The sequence below is a fragment of the Orbicella franksi genome, chromosome 8, assembly GCF_964199315.1.
Source record: "Orbicella franksi chromosome 8, jaOrbFran1.1, whole genome shotgun sequence".
Classification (NCBI taxonomy): Eukaryota; Metazoa; Cnidaria; class Anthozoa; order Scleractinia; family Merulinidae; genus Orbicella; species Orbicella franksi.
In genome coordinates, this window is record NC_138152.1 from 27,044,780 (window position 1) to 27,062,483 (window position 17,704).

General features: G+C 40.6%; 2 protein-coding genes across 2 annotated transcripts in view; both read left to right on the forward strand.

The window, feature by feature from the left end:
• Positions 1-9,383, forward strand: part of LOC145495129 (uncharacterized) — a 66,043-nt gene extending 56,660 nt beyond the window's left edge. The window contains exon 19 of the mRNA XM_081474708.1: positions 8,990-9,383. Coding sequence (XP_081330834.1) covers positions 8,990-8,995 — 6 coding nt within the window. The 3' untranslated portion in view covers positions 8,996-9,383. The remainder of the gene's footprint in view (positions 1-8,989) is intronic.
• Positions 9,384-9,837: 454 nt separating this feature from the next.
• On the forward strand, positions 9,838-15,831 carry LOC145495135 (hematopoietic prostaglandin D synthase-like). The gene is made up of 6 exons (XM_081474716.1): positions 9,838-9,962; positions 11,124-11,273; positions 12,752-12,850; positions 13,375-13,490; positions 14,217-14,327; positions 14,789-15,831. The coding sequence occupies exons 2-6, from the start codon at positions 11,129-11,131 to the stop codon at positions 14,963-14,965; spliced, it is 648 nt and encodes a 215-aa protein (XP_081330842.1). The 5' UTR covers positions 9,838-9,962; positions 11,124-11,128; the 3' UTR covers positions 14,966-15,831.
• Positions 15,832-17,704: the final 1,873 nt, after the last annotated feature.

Consider the following 17,704-nt stretch of genomic DNA (forward strand, 5'->3'; position numbering starts at 1 on the left):
GGTGTTTTTCCATCTTACTAAACTACTATTTTCATGTTTTCTCCAATTTACAGGTAATTTATTACGCGGCCAAAATAACTCAAAATGCCGTGACTGAGCTCCTTTGAGTACAAATACATAATAGGCCGTTTAAAGGCTAGCTACTGCGCAATCCTTTAATCTTAAGAACATTGCACTATACGTAAATAAGAATAAGTGGGCCGCCTCCGAGCCGAGCCAAACATCAATGTCTACTGGTCAGTGGTATATCTTAACATCTCGTAGCTCAAAGCAGGGGAGGCCAAGCCATTACACGGGGGACATCGGCCATTTATGGGAAGTTTAAAGTATCGGTAAACAGCCAATCTCGTGGGTTTACCCCTAACTCCCTCCTGAACATAGCGGAGAAAGCGAGCGACTTATATAGGTGCTGCTCTGAGCTAAATAGATTTAATAGAGTTGAAGCGAGAATAAGATGAAGGAGTAATAATAATAAACCTTATAAGAACAAGGATGGTTAAGGATGGAGAAGATTAACACGGATTACAAACGACATACTTGAAAAATTTAGGCTCAATTTTCCAAGATGCGCAACGTCACGTAGTTCTTTTAATCAACAACAACAACAACATGACAACAACTCAACTATAGCTTTTGTTTGATTTTGCCGGTTACATTGGAATATAAATCCTTGAATAGGCTGCACAGACTTGCTGAAGTTCGTCTGTTTGGTTTTTTTGGGCTGCGAGTCTTTCCGCCACAATTTTATTAAAAATTAAAATTAGAAATTGATGTGGGCGGAGTTTTCATTACAAGTAGTTTTGAAATGTATCGATTAACTTGGTCGTGGCGATAATTTTGACAGCAATTTATTCCACGAAAAAAGCAATTACTTTGAAGTTTATGATGGGTTTTAGAGCTAAGGAAATTTTAAAACATACATCGGATGCAAGGTTTCAACCACCTTTAAGTGTTAAAGTAAAAATACTATTTTAATTAAGGCTAATGTACGTTCAAAGAAAATGCTTGGATAAAACAGACATCAAACAGATTTGAATATAAATTATTCATGCTGTGCAAACATGTTTCGATTGCCGACCGATGTATGTATTTTTAAAGTAATATTGACCCGCAGGTCATATAGTTGCAAGTACCATATTTTTCAACGTGATGGCTCGATCATTAGGTTCAGAATCTTCCGGAACATATATTTCTTTTGTTCACGCTGCTTAATCATCGGATAATATTTTTTGGCAGTTTTTCTTATTAACGCACGACGGGTAGAAATCGCTTTTATGGGACATTTTGTTGCGTTTACTGCTTAGACAAACACTACTCTTCACCGATTTGAGTTGATTTCCCCGAAGTGACTGTCAACAGTTTCCGATGGATAAGAGAAAAACATCGGGTTTATCGCATGATGGTAGGGTTTCCCAGGCTTATCTCCACGAGCGATCTATACTGCAAAAACGCCTCGACCAGTTTCAAAGAGAGCAAGACAAGACCATTAAAAAAATCTCAAATAGGCAGGAAACACTGGCCAACGCATTCGCGACCGAAACCAGCAAAAATCAGAGCATGGAATCATCGCTAATGGAAATTAATTCTCCGAGACGATCAAGAGCTGGTTCAATTTCAAATCTTTATTCTGGAAACCCGGAAAATATGGAAATTAACCCACGACTTCGAAAAATATCTGTCCCGAGCGATATGAGATACAGAAAATTGTCTTTTGCGTCGAGTGAGACAAAAAGTACGAGAAGAGCGATTCGTCAGATTAGTGATCCACTACAGTCTTCGAGTCAAACAAGCGAAGACAGCAAGGTTGCCGTCACTTTACCACGAAGAAAACTCACAACTGGCCAACTTAATTTAGCGGTACCATCAAAGGATTGTCGACCTCAATCTGGGGGTTCAGAATCGCATATTTTCAAAACCACTTTGTCGAGAAATCAAAGTAAGCTAAGAGCCAACTTTTTGAGTGCAAAACTACCAAGTGAACTCGGTAATCTTCTTTACACACCTTTATCGAATTCGAAATCTGATCCGCATAATTCGCTAGGAAAAATGAATTTTCAGACGCGTTCGGCATCTTCAAGTGCAAATACAACTACCAGAATGGTTAATGAGACAAGCGCCGAAGTAAAGAACAAATATATCAAAGACAGTTTGGTAAACGTTTCCAAGAAAGTTCTCGACAATAAGAGAAAAACTTCACATGGAAGTAACTCAAGTTTTCAAGAGCTACCAGATGTTTCGAACGACAACATCGAACCACAGGAAAACAACGTAGACAAAATTATACAAGCAACATCACCTGGGGTTTTAATTACAAATGGACAATTACAAAATGCTGAGATCTGTGCAAGCGACGTTTATCTTTGCAGGGAGTCTCCAATAGCAAAAGTACAAACACCGGATCACTCACAACAAGGCAGTAATTTTAATTTTAACTCGGGAAGTAAAGACGAAACAAATAGTAGTGAAAGCGATAAACGCGTTTCCAGAAAGGTAAGCTTATCAGGAAATAAAAGCACAAGACATTTGCATGCGTTAACAAGCTCGACACAAGAGGCAGGTGCAACGGGAGGTGTTGGTCACCTTGGTAACGGGTGGACTGAACATAACAGAACTGCCCGGAGAAAAATATCAACTGTCGTAGCGCCTCTGGGAATTGTAATAAACGCGGGGAATCCCTCAGCTTCATCAAATAGAAATACAGACAAGGAACAGAGCCCGACAAGTGCAACAGGGCAAAATATCGACGCGCTACGTGGCTTTCGCCGCTTGGCTTTAGTCGCTGTCGCCGCAGAAAGATTACGCGCTAAGGCTCCCAAACCGACTTCTGAAAATCGTCAAATTGCATTTCCTGAGCGAAAGCTCTCAACAAAGGAGAGATTGGAAGAGCTGCAAAGACCAACCGAAAGCTACTTGAGGCATTATGTAGTGGCAGAAACAGTCTCGAAAACGCCTAACTTAAAAACAAGCAGCAAATCTCAGAGTGGAATTAATTCTGGCAAAACATCAGCCACCGGTGTCACAAATATTCGACGCGTCAGTCAGGCTGCCATGGCAACGCGAATTTTGATCGATAGAAAACACAGAAAAACGCCGGGAAGTGGGATCTCGGGCTTGGAATCTCAAAGACAGTCAAACCAAGGAAAGACGCTTGCAGAAATGATGAATGAGTTAAAGGATTGTCGTTATTTGAGGAACTCGACTATGGATGACGAATAGCATGCCCGAAAATAAACTAATAATGACAAAGATTTCTTTCACAATATTAACGGAGCTACACGTCATGGTTTGCGAAATTTGAAAAGTTTAGTCTAAATTTTTCAAGTTCGTCGTTTGTAGTCCGTGTCAGTCTCCTCCATCCTTAATAATCCTTGTTCCTTTTATAATTTATTATTATCTCTTTGGTGTTTGTCCATTTTAGTAGTCTGCTATTTTCAGGTTTCCTCAATTTAAAGACAATTCTTTACGCAGCCAAAATAACTCTAAAAACCACGAGTACGCTCCTTTATAATACCTTTCTTTTCTTTCATTAACATCTTAAACGTAATCGCAAGACCCTTTGGCAGTAGGCCACGAGCGCGCCTCTTCCTTCTTAGTCCGTTGAGCGTACAAAAAAAAGAGAGAGAGAGAGAGAAGAAAAATAGCCGGGCGGGCCATGGAACAAAACGCTGCGCTTTTCTCCCGGCACGAATTCGGGCACGCTCAACGGACGAAGAGAGACGAGGGGCCGCTTGTTCGTAGACTACTTTTCAAGCGTCGATTGCAAACCTGTTTGACGGCATTTGAAGGATGATTCGCTGAAGCATCAATGTTGATCCTCGCTTATTACACACATCGTGTTATGAAATCTGAGCAAGTTCCCTCTAACAGTTTGTTGTTGTTGTTGTCAGTTCCTTGCCCAGGTGGAGAACTGGGCCAGAGAATTCTCTTTAATGGTGCTGTTACAGAATTCAGTAGGCAATAACACTAGTGCATCTTTCTTTGACGGATGCCTTTTTCCCTATCGTCCACACTGACACATTCGAAATCACTCATCGTTATCATCGAAAATCCATACACCTGAAAACACTGTTCAAAATGGAGGCATTTGAAAATGGCGCTCTACTCGAATTGTTCCAAAGTTGAGATACACTAATATCTGCTTATAGCCTAGTGTTCGATTAGCGTGTGAAAAGACATGGCACTAAAAACTGCTGTTTGATGTGGTATTGTACAAGTGTTCCCAGTTCAGCGAACTGGCAAAACTTTATAGACCTTTAGACTGTGGTACGAGTTCGACCGCATTAACTAGATTTTCTAACTGAAGAGTGAACATGGGAGCCGGTCTAATTTTGGCGGGAGAAAATGTGGTAGCCGACATCACTGCGCGCCAAACTTGTTTAAGTCCCGTCCACACTGCGCCGGAGAAATTGAAAACGGAACTTTGTTTCTCCGCTTAGGAAACGCTCTTCAAACCGGAGGATTTTGAAAACGCCGGCTTCGCATTTGAGTGTGGACAGAAAACATTTCGAAATCGAAGCTTTCCGAAAACGATGACGTCACGACAATCACGAGGTTTCCTCAAACACAAGTCCAGAATGACCGGTTGCGTTTTTTAATTTCTCCGGTGTAGTGTGGACGGAAAACATTTGATGCGTTTTCAGAGTGAGACCTCCGTTTTCAAATTCTTCCGGCGTACTGTGGACGCGGCCCTCAGTGAGTCGAAAAACCATTGCATGGAGAGGAAAATGTCGTGCATATTTACTTTCTTTTTTCTCTTTTTTCCGACTATGGTGCACTTAACTTGTTTGGACAATGTAATAACTCTTAGAGTTCATCTTCAGGAGTAGAATATTAAAAACGAGCCATTACAAGTATTTTATCTAACGAGGACAACGCCGCTTGAGCAGAATTGATTGTGCTAATTGAACAGTGCTATGCTGTTGATATTAACGCAAACATCTCCAACAATTCCTTTAAAATTGCCCCAATTACAAAGAACGAAAATTGTACAGCGATTTTCTTCGTTTTGTCTGGTGCAAACTCGGCTAATCGTTGCTGCGGAGAAATCATCAAAAGTTGGTTTCGTGGGATTAATCATTACAAATGCTTTACTTACAAAAAGTAAGAAAAAAGAAAAAAGTTTAAGTTATACATGCCGTGCGGTTAATTCCGCTGGCATACACTTATTATCATAAAATAGTTTTGTTTGTTTTTTCACATTGGGTGGTTTTCACTTCTAGTGTGAATTTTGTTTTTTTTTTTTTTTTAATTCTCTTTCTATTCTCACTTTTAACGGAAGACATAAGCACCAAAAAAGGATAGCTGCTCATCATAGACTGTATAGCTAATGAAAGATTTTTAAGCCTATAATATGAATGGCCGGCCATTGCGGTTTTTAGGCTTAACTCTTCAGTATTCATAGATAGACGCGAAGAAAGAACACTAATTCTTAAATGAAAATTCAAAGAAGGCTTAAACCAAAAATAAACTCAGCTGTTTCCAAGAGAATTGAAAGCACACAATATTTTCAAACAGAACATTTATAACACCATCTTGTTTTAGTTACGATTCATGGACTGGGCAATTTAAAACGATGCTACTTACGAAGTGAAAATCGTAACCGTAATTCGTACAAAGTATCTTCCAAGAGGTTCGTGTCAGAAGCGTACTTATTACCTTGCCGTCAAACGCAACAGGATGTTGTATCAAGGAACTTGTTTCTTGTGTAAACTTCAACAAGAAATAATTAGTACTATAGTAAAAGGTAAGCGATTTCATTAGCGAATGCGGTAAAACGTTCGTCAGAGAGAAAGATGTCTTTTGTAGGCTCTCACGGAAAGCTGTTCAGATCACATGCTAAATACGTATTTGGGACGTATTTTCAGTAGGATTCTTGTTAAGTTTTGGATTACTGTATTACCACCGGTCTGCTTCTGTCTTGAAAACAATAGACTTGACGTCTTTATGCCGTGTTCTCTTTATGTATTCAGCATGATGGCTGGCTTGTCTTCGACGTTCGTCACAAACGAAACAACGTCAGATAAGAGTAGATAGAGGTTCTAAGATTTAGCCAAAGATTGACTGGGAGAGGGATTCGCTGATCGAATACATCGCGATCCAAGCGCTTCAGTCTTGCATCGACTGACTCAAAGAGAAACACTGCAAACAAGAAAACTCGAAGAGAAAGAATAAAAGATAACGCGTTTTGACGACTGACGATGTCGCAGTCAGGTTGAAGACTGACAGGTTGAAGAGACGAGCTTTATTCGGCGTGTGAAAGACAGGTGTGCCGATAAGAAAATTGCAATATCACAGCAGCCTCTTCATCAAGGTTTGCTTTGACTGAACTTCGTTACGATAGATCAATCAGGAATGTACCTTTAATTTGACTCGTATTGCTTTTTAACGTTGAGAGGCAAAAGTAATTCACAAAAAAAGCCTTTGAAAAGGTTAGCGACAAGCGATTAGCGCAATCATGGATCGCGTTCTCGTTATACCCAAGCCGACAAATCATGGCCAAGATACTGTGACACGGTCTTGTAATGAGCTGCTGATCACCGATCCAGAACTTCGCGCGCTGAAGGTGTCGTCGTTAACATCTCTTTCTGGGCATACAAAAGACAAGTGTGCTTCTTTACCTGACATCGCTTTGCCTAAAATTTCCCCAGGTAAAAGACAGGACGATAGGTCGGTTTCTGACCAGGCGGCATCAGGTTTACCGCGACTTAACCCTATTCCGAATCAGATTGGTCACGGGAGAATAACCAGAACGTCCCAAACAAGGCCGCAGTCTTGCACGGCACGTGTCCGTTCCGCGTCCCCTTCCCCAAGGACGCCAGAATTGGTCGCAAGGAACCGAAAGCCGCGACCATCACTTCCTGCAACGATGGAAATCGGTAAAATTCGCAGTGCACCCTCGTCGCCGATTCTATCCAAAACACCGCCATGTGTGTCCAAAGCATCGAGCTTCATTTCTCCGAGATCGGTTGTCAATGAAACGGAGTTATTGGTGGATTTCCGACGAAAGAGCTACGATGCTGGCCTCGTGTCGTCTTCGACCCCTCCGCTTTCTCCGGCGTTGCTCCGAAAATTTGAAAATTCGGAGAAAACGGCAAGAAAAGCGAAAAACCTGATCGAAGATTACAAACGATCGACACCGATTGCACGCAGCTCGGCGCAAGTAGAAGGTAAATCACTAGCAGAAGCTTTGGAGGAAGTTAAAAACTGCCGATATCTACGAGTTGTAAACAGAAAATAAATATGCTTTAAATGTAAACCACGAAACTGAAAACAGGTGTTTAAATAGTGGAAAATGGAAATAATGCCACTCCGGGTTTTCGAGGTAAAGTGAGAAAAAGTGATTTTTAAGGTCGCAGAAACGAAAACCTCACTAAGGTAGTCCTCAACGACTGAATTATTTATTATTCCAGTTAAGAATCTCGTGCTTTAAGATGCTTTGTGCATTCAACGGAGGCAAGTGTAGAAATGATTTTTTTATTTATTTTATTTTATTATTTTTTTTTTTTATGGGAATCAGATGTTCCCAAACAATATTTACAGAGTCTTCGGTAGTCAAAGATAACAGGCAAAATATTTTAATGATTAATTTTGCGATAAGAAGGGGAAAAATGGGCTGTCAGCTTTTCTTACGTGTATTTCTTAAGTCCCGTCCAAAATGATAGTACGCGAGTTTTGAACATTCTCTGTTTTGGTTCTGGAGCCGGAAACGTGATATACGAATCCTTTCCGCGTACGCTTCGAAAGCCATGAGGTCCGACTGGAATCACGCTTGCCAAACAATATTGCAATATTATAGTGTTTTTTAAAGTCTGTTTTTGCCTGCGACCACACAAACACGACAAACCTGTGTTTTCGAAAGGTTGTTGGGAGCATTCGGTCATCGGACACTGGCCGACCAAAATTTGCTCATGTCCGACGAAATTCCAACTGTGGTCGGAGGTGATGTCCGGACAGTTTTTTTTTTTTTAATCGTAAATCATTTTACGGTAAGGATGAATAAAAATCGATCTTGGGTAAATCTTACTTTTTAAGGTGATTTCCGACCAAGATGGTGTCTTCGTGGGACATATGTCCTTTATAGAGAGAAAATTATTTGCAGCCCTGGATAGGATCCTTCGTTTCAGTCTGTTAAAGACTGAAGCGATCTTTTTCAAGCGAGTGAAAAGTATTAGTGCCAGGGTTGCGCAAAGCTCCAAACTTCAAGCTGGAATAGAGTCTTTAGGCGGTCTTGAGCAGGGTGTACAGTTCTCACAATTTAGCGTCTTAAACAGGGTATATCTGGTCAATCAGATTGTTGTTTCGCCAAGACGTTTTCAATAGGATATTGGATCGGAACAGCAAATGAGCTGCTCTTACATGAAGTTGGCCGATTTTGTTATAAGTCATTGTTTGGTCCCATGCCATCAACGGGGTCATTTGAAGTTGTAACGAAATGTTGCCTAGACCAGGTGATTGCGTTTAATAGTCTTGGAAGGATCTGGGTTGTCTAAGCAGGGTCACAACATATTTGTATTATTACGGCGTTTTGTCGAACTTGCTGGGTAGCGACATGAATAGGTCTTGAGTTAAACAGAGTAAGGGCTCAATTAAGGGCATCCTTACTCCTGATGGGGAAGTAACCTTCATTTTTTTTTTTTTTTTTTTTTTTTTTTTTTTTTTGCTTGTTCCACGTTAATTTCCTAATCCTTGTTTGGGGTAACCTGTCGATACGCAGAAATGGATGAGCGCCATTTTCTGTTATGCTTATCGCATGAATGGCGCCGTTTTAGGATAAGTTTTTGGAAGAACCTCGAGAAAACAGATCCGGGCTGTGCAAAGTCTGATTAAGCTAACCGTAAGGATTAGAGAGAATTTTGATTTCATTTTTGTAACTTTTCGGAAAGGTAACTGTTTACTGTCCATGTATATTTTTTTGTCCTTCAGTCTTGAGTTGAATAATCCCAAACTACACAATACTTAAGCAGTGAAACAGTTTTATATCCTGGGTTAGCGTTAGCCGACTTTCGAACAACCCGGACCGATCATTCGCCTGGCAGAAGAGGAAAACAGAACGTCCGATGTAGGTTAACAGGGATTTAACAGATTAAACACAATGAAACAAGGAAACCAAAGGCATGCATTCACTGATCACTGTTGTATATTCTGCGAGTTCGACTCATTTGATATTGACTGTGTGGGTCTCTCACCACAAGACGGCACCCACATGCTGTCACGTGTTCACTATGAGTGATGATTACGTGTCGATACCTACCGTGCTGCACGAAACTTTTGCGGGGTTCAATGGTTCTGACTTGTGCAGTTTTCTCCAAGATCCACAAAAAATCTTAATTGAAAGTTCCGCTGTAACTTTTACCGCAAACATTTAGCCACTGTCGAAATTATTCATAAAAAAAACATCATGAAGTGCATTGAAAACAAAATAGCATTTTCGTGACAATCCGCGTTCAGTAGGCCCTTTCTGGATCAAAGCTTTCCAAAGTCAGAAGTGTACCAGCTCTGGTAAACTTGTAATTCTCTTCATTGTTAGCAGCTGTTATTGTTTTAGGGCTAGGGGCATTGTTTTTTTTGTTTGTTCTATTGTTCCCTCAAAGGGTAGCAAGCCATTCATGTGAGACCTTACGAAACCTGCTACATCATCCTCCAAATTTATCATGTGCTTCACAAATTTGTGCATTTCGCAATTGTCAATTTTCCATACTCACCCAAAATATCTCAATTAACTATAAGGGCTAATATCAGTATCAATACCAATATCGGTACGCGTTTGTTAAGAGGCGCTGAGTCATGTACACCACTTATAAATTATGTGACACTGCAAGAACAACAATCGTTCGTCTCCTTTCATTGATTCCTCAGGTCTTAGCTTTAAAGGAAAGAGAAAGCTTGTAGTTTCGATCAATTATAATAATTTCGTTTCGCCGCACTACGATACTGACTGCTCGTTCGATACGGACTATTGAACCGTAAGTAAAATACAGTATATATACACCTTATTCGATAGTTAAATGTATGATACGCGCGGAGATTTTGCGAGCAAAGCCAGAATGTCCGCTCGTAATATATGTTAAATAATGGAATAACGGATTCAGATTATTCCACTATTGTGCCATTTTCTGACATTTTGGTTTCTAGTTGTTGAAACTGATCCTGCATTATCCGAATACCGTACCGATCGCATTAGGCGCGCGGGAACGACGAAAACAAAACTAGGTGATTTGCATCCTCTTTTATGCAGAGCCCTTGTGTAGTTCACAGGACAGCTGAGAATCTCGTTTGAAGATAAGTGCATGCGACGGACTCCTCTGAGAGCCCGTTGTATGTCTCCTAATAGAGGACGAGCGAAACTGCACGTGTTACAGTTTATAAGGCTGAAACATTGTGTTGTTACAGTGTTTGTTGCTTTGCTTTGTGTTGATCTGAACATGCAAATTTACGCTTCCTAGTTCAGTTTTGTGGATCGATCGCTTTCTATGCGGCTAGCTGCTCTTTTAATTCCAGTACTTAACAAATTAAAGTGAAACAGTGACCTTGCCAGACATCGTAGTGATTACCACATTGCACTGAAGCTGAGTCAAAAATGGACGTTTTGGGATGATTTTACTCTTTTACTGTATTTCAGTCTGTTTGTTGCTATGAAATCCCGGGGTGGTGGTGGGGGGGGGCCTCCCATGTGAAAAGGTCGGGGGGTGCTCGTCGTCTTGCTTCGGAAATGATCTCTTTTAGTAGTTTAATTCAAATTTCCCGACGAGCATCACAGATCTTTTCACACGTGAGAGTTCCTCCTATCCTCACCCCTCACCCCCCCCCCCCCCCACAAACACACACACGTAGCTTCCCGTACCTCATAGCTGTTTCAATGAAAAACAGCGTTTTCAATACAACAAAGACACTACATTAATAAAGGTACGATTAACAATAGTCTCTCTCCTTTTGCTGATTGGCTACGGATCCTGGCTTGAAAGAAAGGAAGATGCTCAGTAGTGACATTCTGTTATAATAACCTCATTACGCTATACGTAACATTTACGATATTGACTGTTTATTTAATACGGACGAGTGAACGTAAATAAATGAGATACGTCCACGCTTCTTGACGCTCAAAGAATTCTTGCATACGTCCACAGCTATCATGGCGACCACATACAAGTTGACTTACTTCAATTTAAGGGCTCGAGCTGAACCAACACGACTTGTGTTTGCCTACGCTGGAGTAGACTACGAAGACATCCGAATTAGCTTTGACAACCAAGCAGACTGGCTACCTTTAAAAAATAGTAAGTGTTAGTATTCATTTGAGCAGGCAACGCTGCGTGCTGAGTCATTCAGGCGCTAAACTTGCGTCTTCTCAATTACAACGTTTGATACCTAGTCTATGGGACTCGGTCAAACAATCAGAAATTGGAGAATATTTGATATGAAAGTCATCCGTGAGAGATCGATGTTGATAAAGCTCTGACTGAGCTAACGATATCAACCCAATTTTGAATTCTTTACATTCTTGCCTAGCCGCGTAAATGACTAGTCACCCTATAAATATTTCATGTGATCACCGACATCAACTTATGCAGCATTTCCGATAAACAGTTCCTAAACAGATAAAAATAAAGTGTGTAATTCATCCAAGCATGACATTCAAGTAATAACCAGGATCAACCGCGTTCTTTGCTGTGGTTTTTTTCTTTGTTTTTTTGTTTGTTTGTTTGCTTTGTTTGCTTTGTTTGCTTTGTTTGTTTGTTTGTTTGTTTGCTTGCTTGTTTAGAGTCACCACGACATTATAAGAACACGGGGGGAGGGGGGGGGGGCACAGATACATGTTATCAATTCAAATACTTAATGGTATGGAAATACTCCCCTCGAGGCAGTGTCAAATTATAAAACCAGCACCTTGCGTGTTTAAAATACTAAATAATCCTAACTGTTTAAAGGACGATAGGATTCTAATTCAAATGTATATTTTCAAGTAGTTTAAAACTTAGCCAGTGAACAGACTCTCTTGTCGTGGATAGGGTAGTTTGCGAACAGGCTCAGTTTCCCTCCTCGCCGGGAGCCTATTTGCAGGCTAAGGATGGGACAAAGAAAAAGCTGGAAGGAAAAGAAGCGAAAACGGAACACGAAGTGTGAAGGGAGAAGGAGGAAGAGCCTGTTGAAAAAGGACCGAAGCCGCCATTCAGCCCCCGTGTAATTAACCTGTTCCCCCGGCAACAGCATGCCATTGTCTCCACGAGGATGCATTGCAATGAAATATATCTTTCATATAAAATATGATAAGAATTGAAGTTTCAATAGGCCACGTTCGACATATCAAAATTCTAACATGGCTCCAAGGCTTTCGGGTCAAAATTGCAAATTTTGTAAGTTTCTTTTGTCCTTCAATTCCCAAAAGAGACTTGGATACAAAGAAAAAAAACCCAAATATAGAAGTTTGTCCTGAAAGCCTCGGAGCCATGTTAGAATATTGTTATATCGGTGGTAATGAGACGTAATGCTCCCCCCCCCCCTTTCCTCGGGGACCCTCCTATATGAAAAGGTCGGGGACGCCCGTCGGAAATTTGAATTAGACCCCTAAAGGAGAACAATCTAGGTGTGGCTCAAGCTATGACACTATGAAAAACAGGCATGACAGGTTTTTTATTATTACTTATTCTAGTGCAACCCTATAATAGTTATATAGGATATAATCACAACCATTTATAACTGAAGTTGTGTTTTATAGTTCCCGCTCATGGATTTGTTGTAATCGTTTTCTTTCCAGGTGGGAAATGTCCTTTTGGTCAGATTCCTCTTCTTGAAGTCGAGGGTGTAACGCTTTCTCAGTCCATGACCATTCTCCGTTTTGTGGCTAAACGACATGGTATGTATCACAATGCTTTGCATCCTAAGAGGTAATAGAAGTTAGTCATTTTTTAATAGAACACTTTTCCGAGAGTTCTGAAGATTTAGGAGAATTTGACAAAGTTTTGCAAACCTGAGATGCGGTCGATGGTTTGCATAACTTTCGATAATTCTCCCAAACCCCAAAGTGTTTAGATGAGGCTATAAAGGTAAATACGGATGAAGTACTCTATTGCTTTTATAAAATATTTTTCAAGAATACGCGCGCATCTGAAACGTCACGTGTAAATTAACGACCAATCAGAGCGCGTGTAGTATCTCAGTTATTTTATAAAGAATCTTTCGGTATGATCCTCAGAGTCTTAGAGAGCGGACCAGGCGAGGAGTGGGGGTTAGGAGGGTGTCCTATTTAGAGCGTATAGAAAAAATCAAAGAATCTCTTGGACCACCTCAGGTGATAGACAATAGCTGTATAATTAATGGTGCGGCATTTGTTTTTATCTTTTGTTTGTTTGTTTTGTTTTTTTCGGTTGTTTTCAATAGGTTTGATGCCTAGCACAGATTTACAGCAGGCACTTGCAGACATGTTTTCTGAAGGAGTGTATGACTTAGAAAACGAGATTGTTCGGGCCGTAGTTTGCACCAACCCAGAGGAACAGGTAGACGGTAACTACAGGATACTGACTGACTGACTGACTGACTGACTGACTGTCTGACTGACTGACTGACTGACTGACTGTCTGACTGACTGACTGACTGACTGACTGTCTGACTGACTGACTGACTGACGAACGGACGAACTGACTGACTAACTAACTGATTAACTGACTGACTGACTGACTGACTCACTCACTCACTGATTGACTGACTAACTGACTAACCGACCGATCGACCGAACGACCGATCAACCGACCGACCGACCGGCCGACCGACTGACTGATTAGTTTTTAAAAGTTCTAAAAGACTATCTGTTATTTACTAAATATATCAAGAAGTAACGTATTTTAATATTAGAAACGTTTCATTCGTAAACAGCATGTTGCTCTCTCCAGAAGAAAACATAAAGAATAAAACCACGTTAGAATAGAACTTACATATTAAAATAAAATTATAACAAGAATTGTTCGGTCTTAACAGCCATGTTTACAATAGGCCATTCCCGTGTTGCCTTTTGCCTCTGTGTGAAAACAAGTCTTCCTGCAAAACCATTCATATGAAAATTTGTTCCCTCTACAGGTTCATGTTCATGCAAATCAAACTCATTTTCATATGAAACGTTTTGCCCGAGGACTCGTTTTAAAACAGATAGAGGCACAAAGTAACTCCGCAATGGCCTATAAACGAATGTTTTTATTTGCCATTTACCTTTTCTTTTTACTCTTTAGAAAGCTCTTATGGAAAAGTTTGAAAAGGAATCATTACCCAAGGCATGCAAATATCTGGAAAAATTCTTGGAAAAAAATCCTAAGGATGAAGTTTACTGTGTTGGAAATAAGGTAAGTTATTTTAGGATATTATTATATGATGTAGAAAATTATTTCACTGCACTTGGCTCAGAGCAGGCCAATTTGTCGTAAATTTTCAAGTTGCTCTGCAGTGCAAATTAATGTTCGCGTTCGCAATTTTCTGATAATTCTTTAAATTCCTTTCAAATTTCGAGAGAATTTCCAAGTATCATGCGATCACTCGTGGTATAAATCCTTCATTGTAGCGAGCGAACGAGCGAACGAGCGAATGAGTGAACTTAAATTTAGGCGCAGTAAAAAAATAGATTTGTTTATCTTATTGCGATAGTACTATTACTATGTAAAACTAATATAAACACACAAAGAACTTATGCTATTCGCGTTGCTCTTCCATAAACAGCGAGACCTGTCACCCTGAAACCTTCTAAACGCAGCACTAAGGTTTAAGTTTTTGAAACTGTGACCATTTGTTTTTCTTTTCCTCCTGACAGCTGAGCTTTGCAGACATCTGCTTCTTCGCGTTCTTCAACAGCTACATAGCAAAAGGCAAGCCTGAAGTACCAGATGTTTTGAAAGGTCTCCCGCGTCTCACCGCATTGTACAAGAAGGTCAGGGATGAACCCAAGCTTCAGGCGTGGCTGGAGAAACGACCACAAACTTCTCTGTAGCCCAAAAACGTGCACACCTTTATCCTGGAGGTGGCGGGGAGGGGGGGGGGGAGAGGGCTTTACAAGGTTTTATACGGGGAGGCTCCACCCCGAGCGAGGTCCACCCCCTTACCCTATTGTATACCATTTTGGCGGGAAAGATACCCTTCGCCTTTCGTATATCGTTCAAGTTAATGAACAATACTACGGAAGAACATCAAGCATGTCCAGAAGGGATGTTAACCAAAAAGTATACTTCATTCAGCTCAGGTTGTGGCAGGAGTGAAGGTGACAGATTTCCCTGCCATTTCATATACTTCGACTTGTGAATTCCCTACCCCTTTATATAGCTGAAGCCTCCCCGTACAGTCCATGATTAGATGGGGTAGCCCTCCCCCTCGCCCCCAACCGGGAAGTTTATCCTCTCTGTGATATCATGTAGACAGCATCTATGTCATTTATACTTTTAGGAGGAAATAAAAGGAAGAAAAAAAAAAAAAACAATTTGAGGAACTTTCAGGAGTGATCTGTTTACAATTCACTTCCCAGGGGAAATAAACGAAAAACTGTGCTCCCCTAGGTACAACCACGTATACGTATTGTGATTACAGTTGATTCATTCTGCGGTCAAATAAAGACATGCGAACGAGGTCAAAGGGTCCGTACAATGCAGTGTAAGGGCCAATTTCCAATTCCCTCGGTTTCAATAGGCAAGATTCACTCTAGTTCACTAACTTTAATTCGACTAACACTCCAATGAGACGCTCCTGTTTGCTTGTACATAACACCATCAATTGTCCGCGTCTTTATCCGTCTTATTCGTCTTATCCGTCGTTACTTCGAGTGAATCCCATACACACAACTGCCGACGCTCGCCATTACATGGACACTCGTAAAGGTCACGTGACCTAAACGCAGGAAATAAACGGCGGGAAAAATATATGAACAATACAGGAAACCCAGCAACACACAGAATTATCCCTTTCGCCTCGTTTGAACGCCAAACCGTTGATAACTGCAGTGCCCCTTCTCCAATAATTCAAGGTCACCTATCTTTTCTTTAATTAGACGAGTGTTTGAAACAGAGTGTGACTTTTTAGTAGTCAGATACCAAGGAGTACATGCATAACAATCACAAAGCCCTATTGGGGGTTTTGGTGTCCAGGATAATTAAGTGAAAAATAACGGCATACTTGGGGTGACCACGCACCGTTTTACAAGGGTCTTCATGATTCGCCAAACGAAACAATAGGTATTCAACACAAACAATGCCCCTAGCCGTAAAAACAAAAGAGGAGCAGATTAACCCATTGACTCCCGCGCCGACCGTAACCGACTGTGACGAGCCTTGGCCTTTATTCTGTACGGGTCCGCAAATGATCCCAGGACCGCAAATGATCCCGGTCCGCAAATGATCCCCAAATTGGACCGCAAATGATCCCGGACCGGAAATGATCCCCATTTTGGACCGCAAATGATCCCGATCAAAAAATAAGGAATGGCGTGGATGGTGGGATGGTGTGGATAGAGAATTGGCGTACGTGAATACCGATGTTTTTATTTAAGCCATCTCATAATTATAATGGCTTACAACTTGATTTTTTTTTTTCATACTTTCGACTTAACTTTGTTGCTAACTACGATGTTATGAATATCACCACTCAATGATCAAAACACGACTTGGCTTACATTTCTTTGCAATTCTCAGTAGAATTATGATCAGTGCAACATACGCTACATATCCTCCTTTGTTACACATTGATATTTCGGTGTTATAGTTAAATCACATTTTATCAGCCATTAACGCCACTCGTCTAAAGTTTTAAACTAAAATCTAACTATGAAGTAACTATTACAGAAGACGCTGTCACCTGAGTAGACCCACAAGCCTACAACGCTTCATCACTCTGTAAAACACCTAGTGTGTAGCACTGGAAATTTGAACAAATTTATTTTATAATTTTTCCTTGGTCGTATTTTGGCTTTAATTCCTCGGAAATGACTACTTGAGTATTCTAAGAAGCCAAAATTCCAAGCTATAGTTATGAAGTTCAGCTTCATGACCACGCAAGGCCAAGGCTTGCACTTCGTTTTGACAAGTTAGCTCTTAGATAGATGTTTGATACTATCGCCACCGGGATTTCGAGAATGTTGATAAGTATGTGTTTTTCTAAGACTTCTAATTCAATAGATCGTCTTCACGTGACGTGTTTTTATCTTCATCAGGCATAAGAGGCGGTATATTTATATCTGTTTATAATTAGCGTGCTTCGTTTGGAAACCAGAGCATTTTGAATTTCAGAGTTATGGAGCTTGCGTGACACAGGGCTACGATCGATTTTGTTGAAAAATATATACTTATCTCGTGATTTTGAGCCTTTTTAGAAGTTAGAGCATCAGGAAAAGTGCTTATGTAAATGCTTGTTTGTTTAGTACTGATAGTCAGTCGCCTAGAAAGCCAAAGTAAGTTCCAGATGTTTACACTATATTCCGGCCGCCATATTGGTGTACCACGGATGTACACCAACACGGCGTTTTCCTACTGGACTCTGTAAATTTCTAGGAAACATTTACGACGAATATCTGACGTTTGGGGAAACGCACAGGCCTAAAACTTGGAGAAGTGTCTTATTTAGTTATCTTCTATAGCGTACATCACAACTTCTTAGCTTTTTCCATTGGTTGGTTTTCGATTTATTATTTCTGTTATTGCGTGACAGTGAAAACGATCTGTACCCTTCGAAGAACAAAACAGCAATT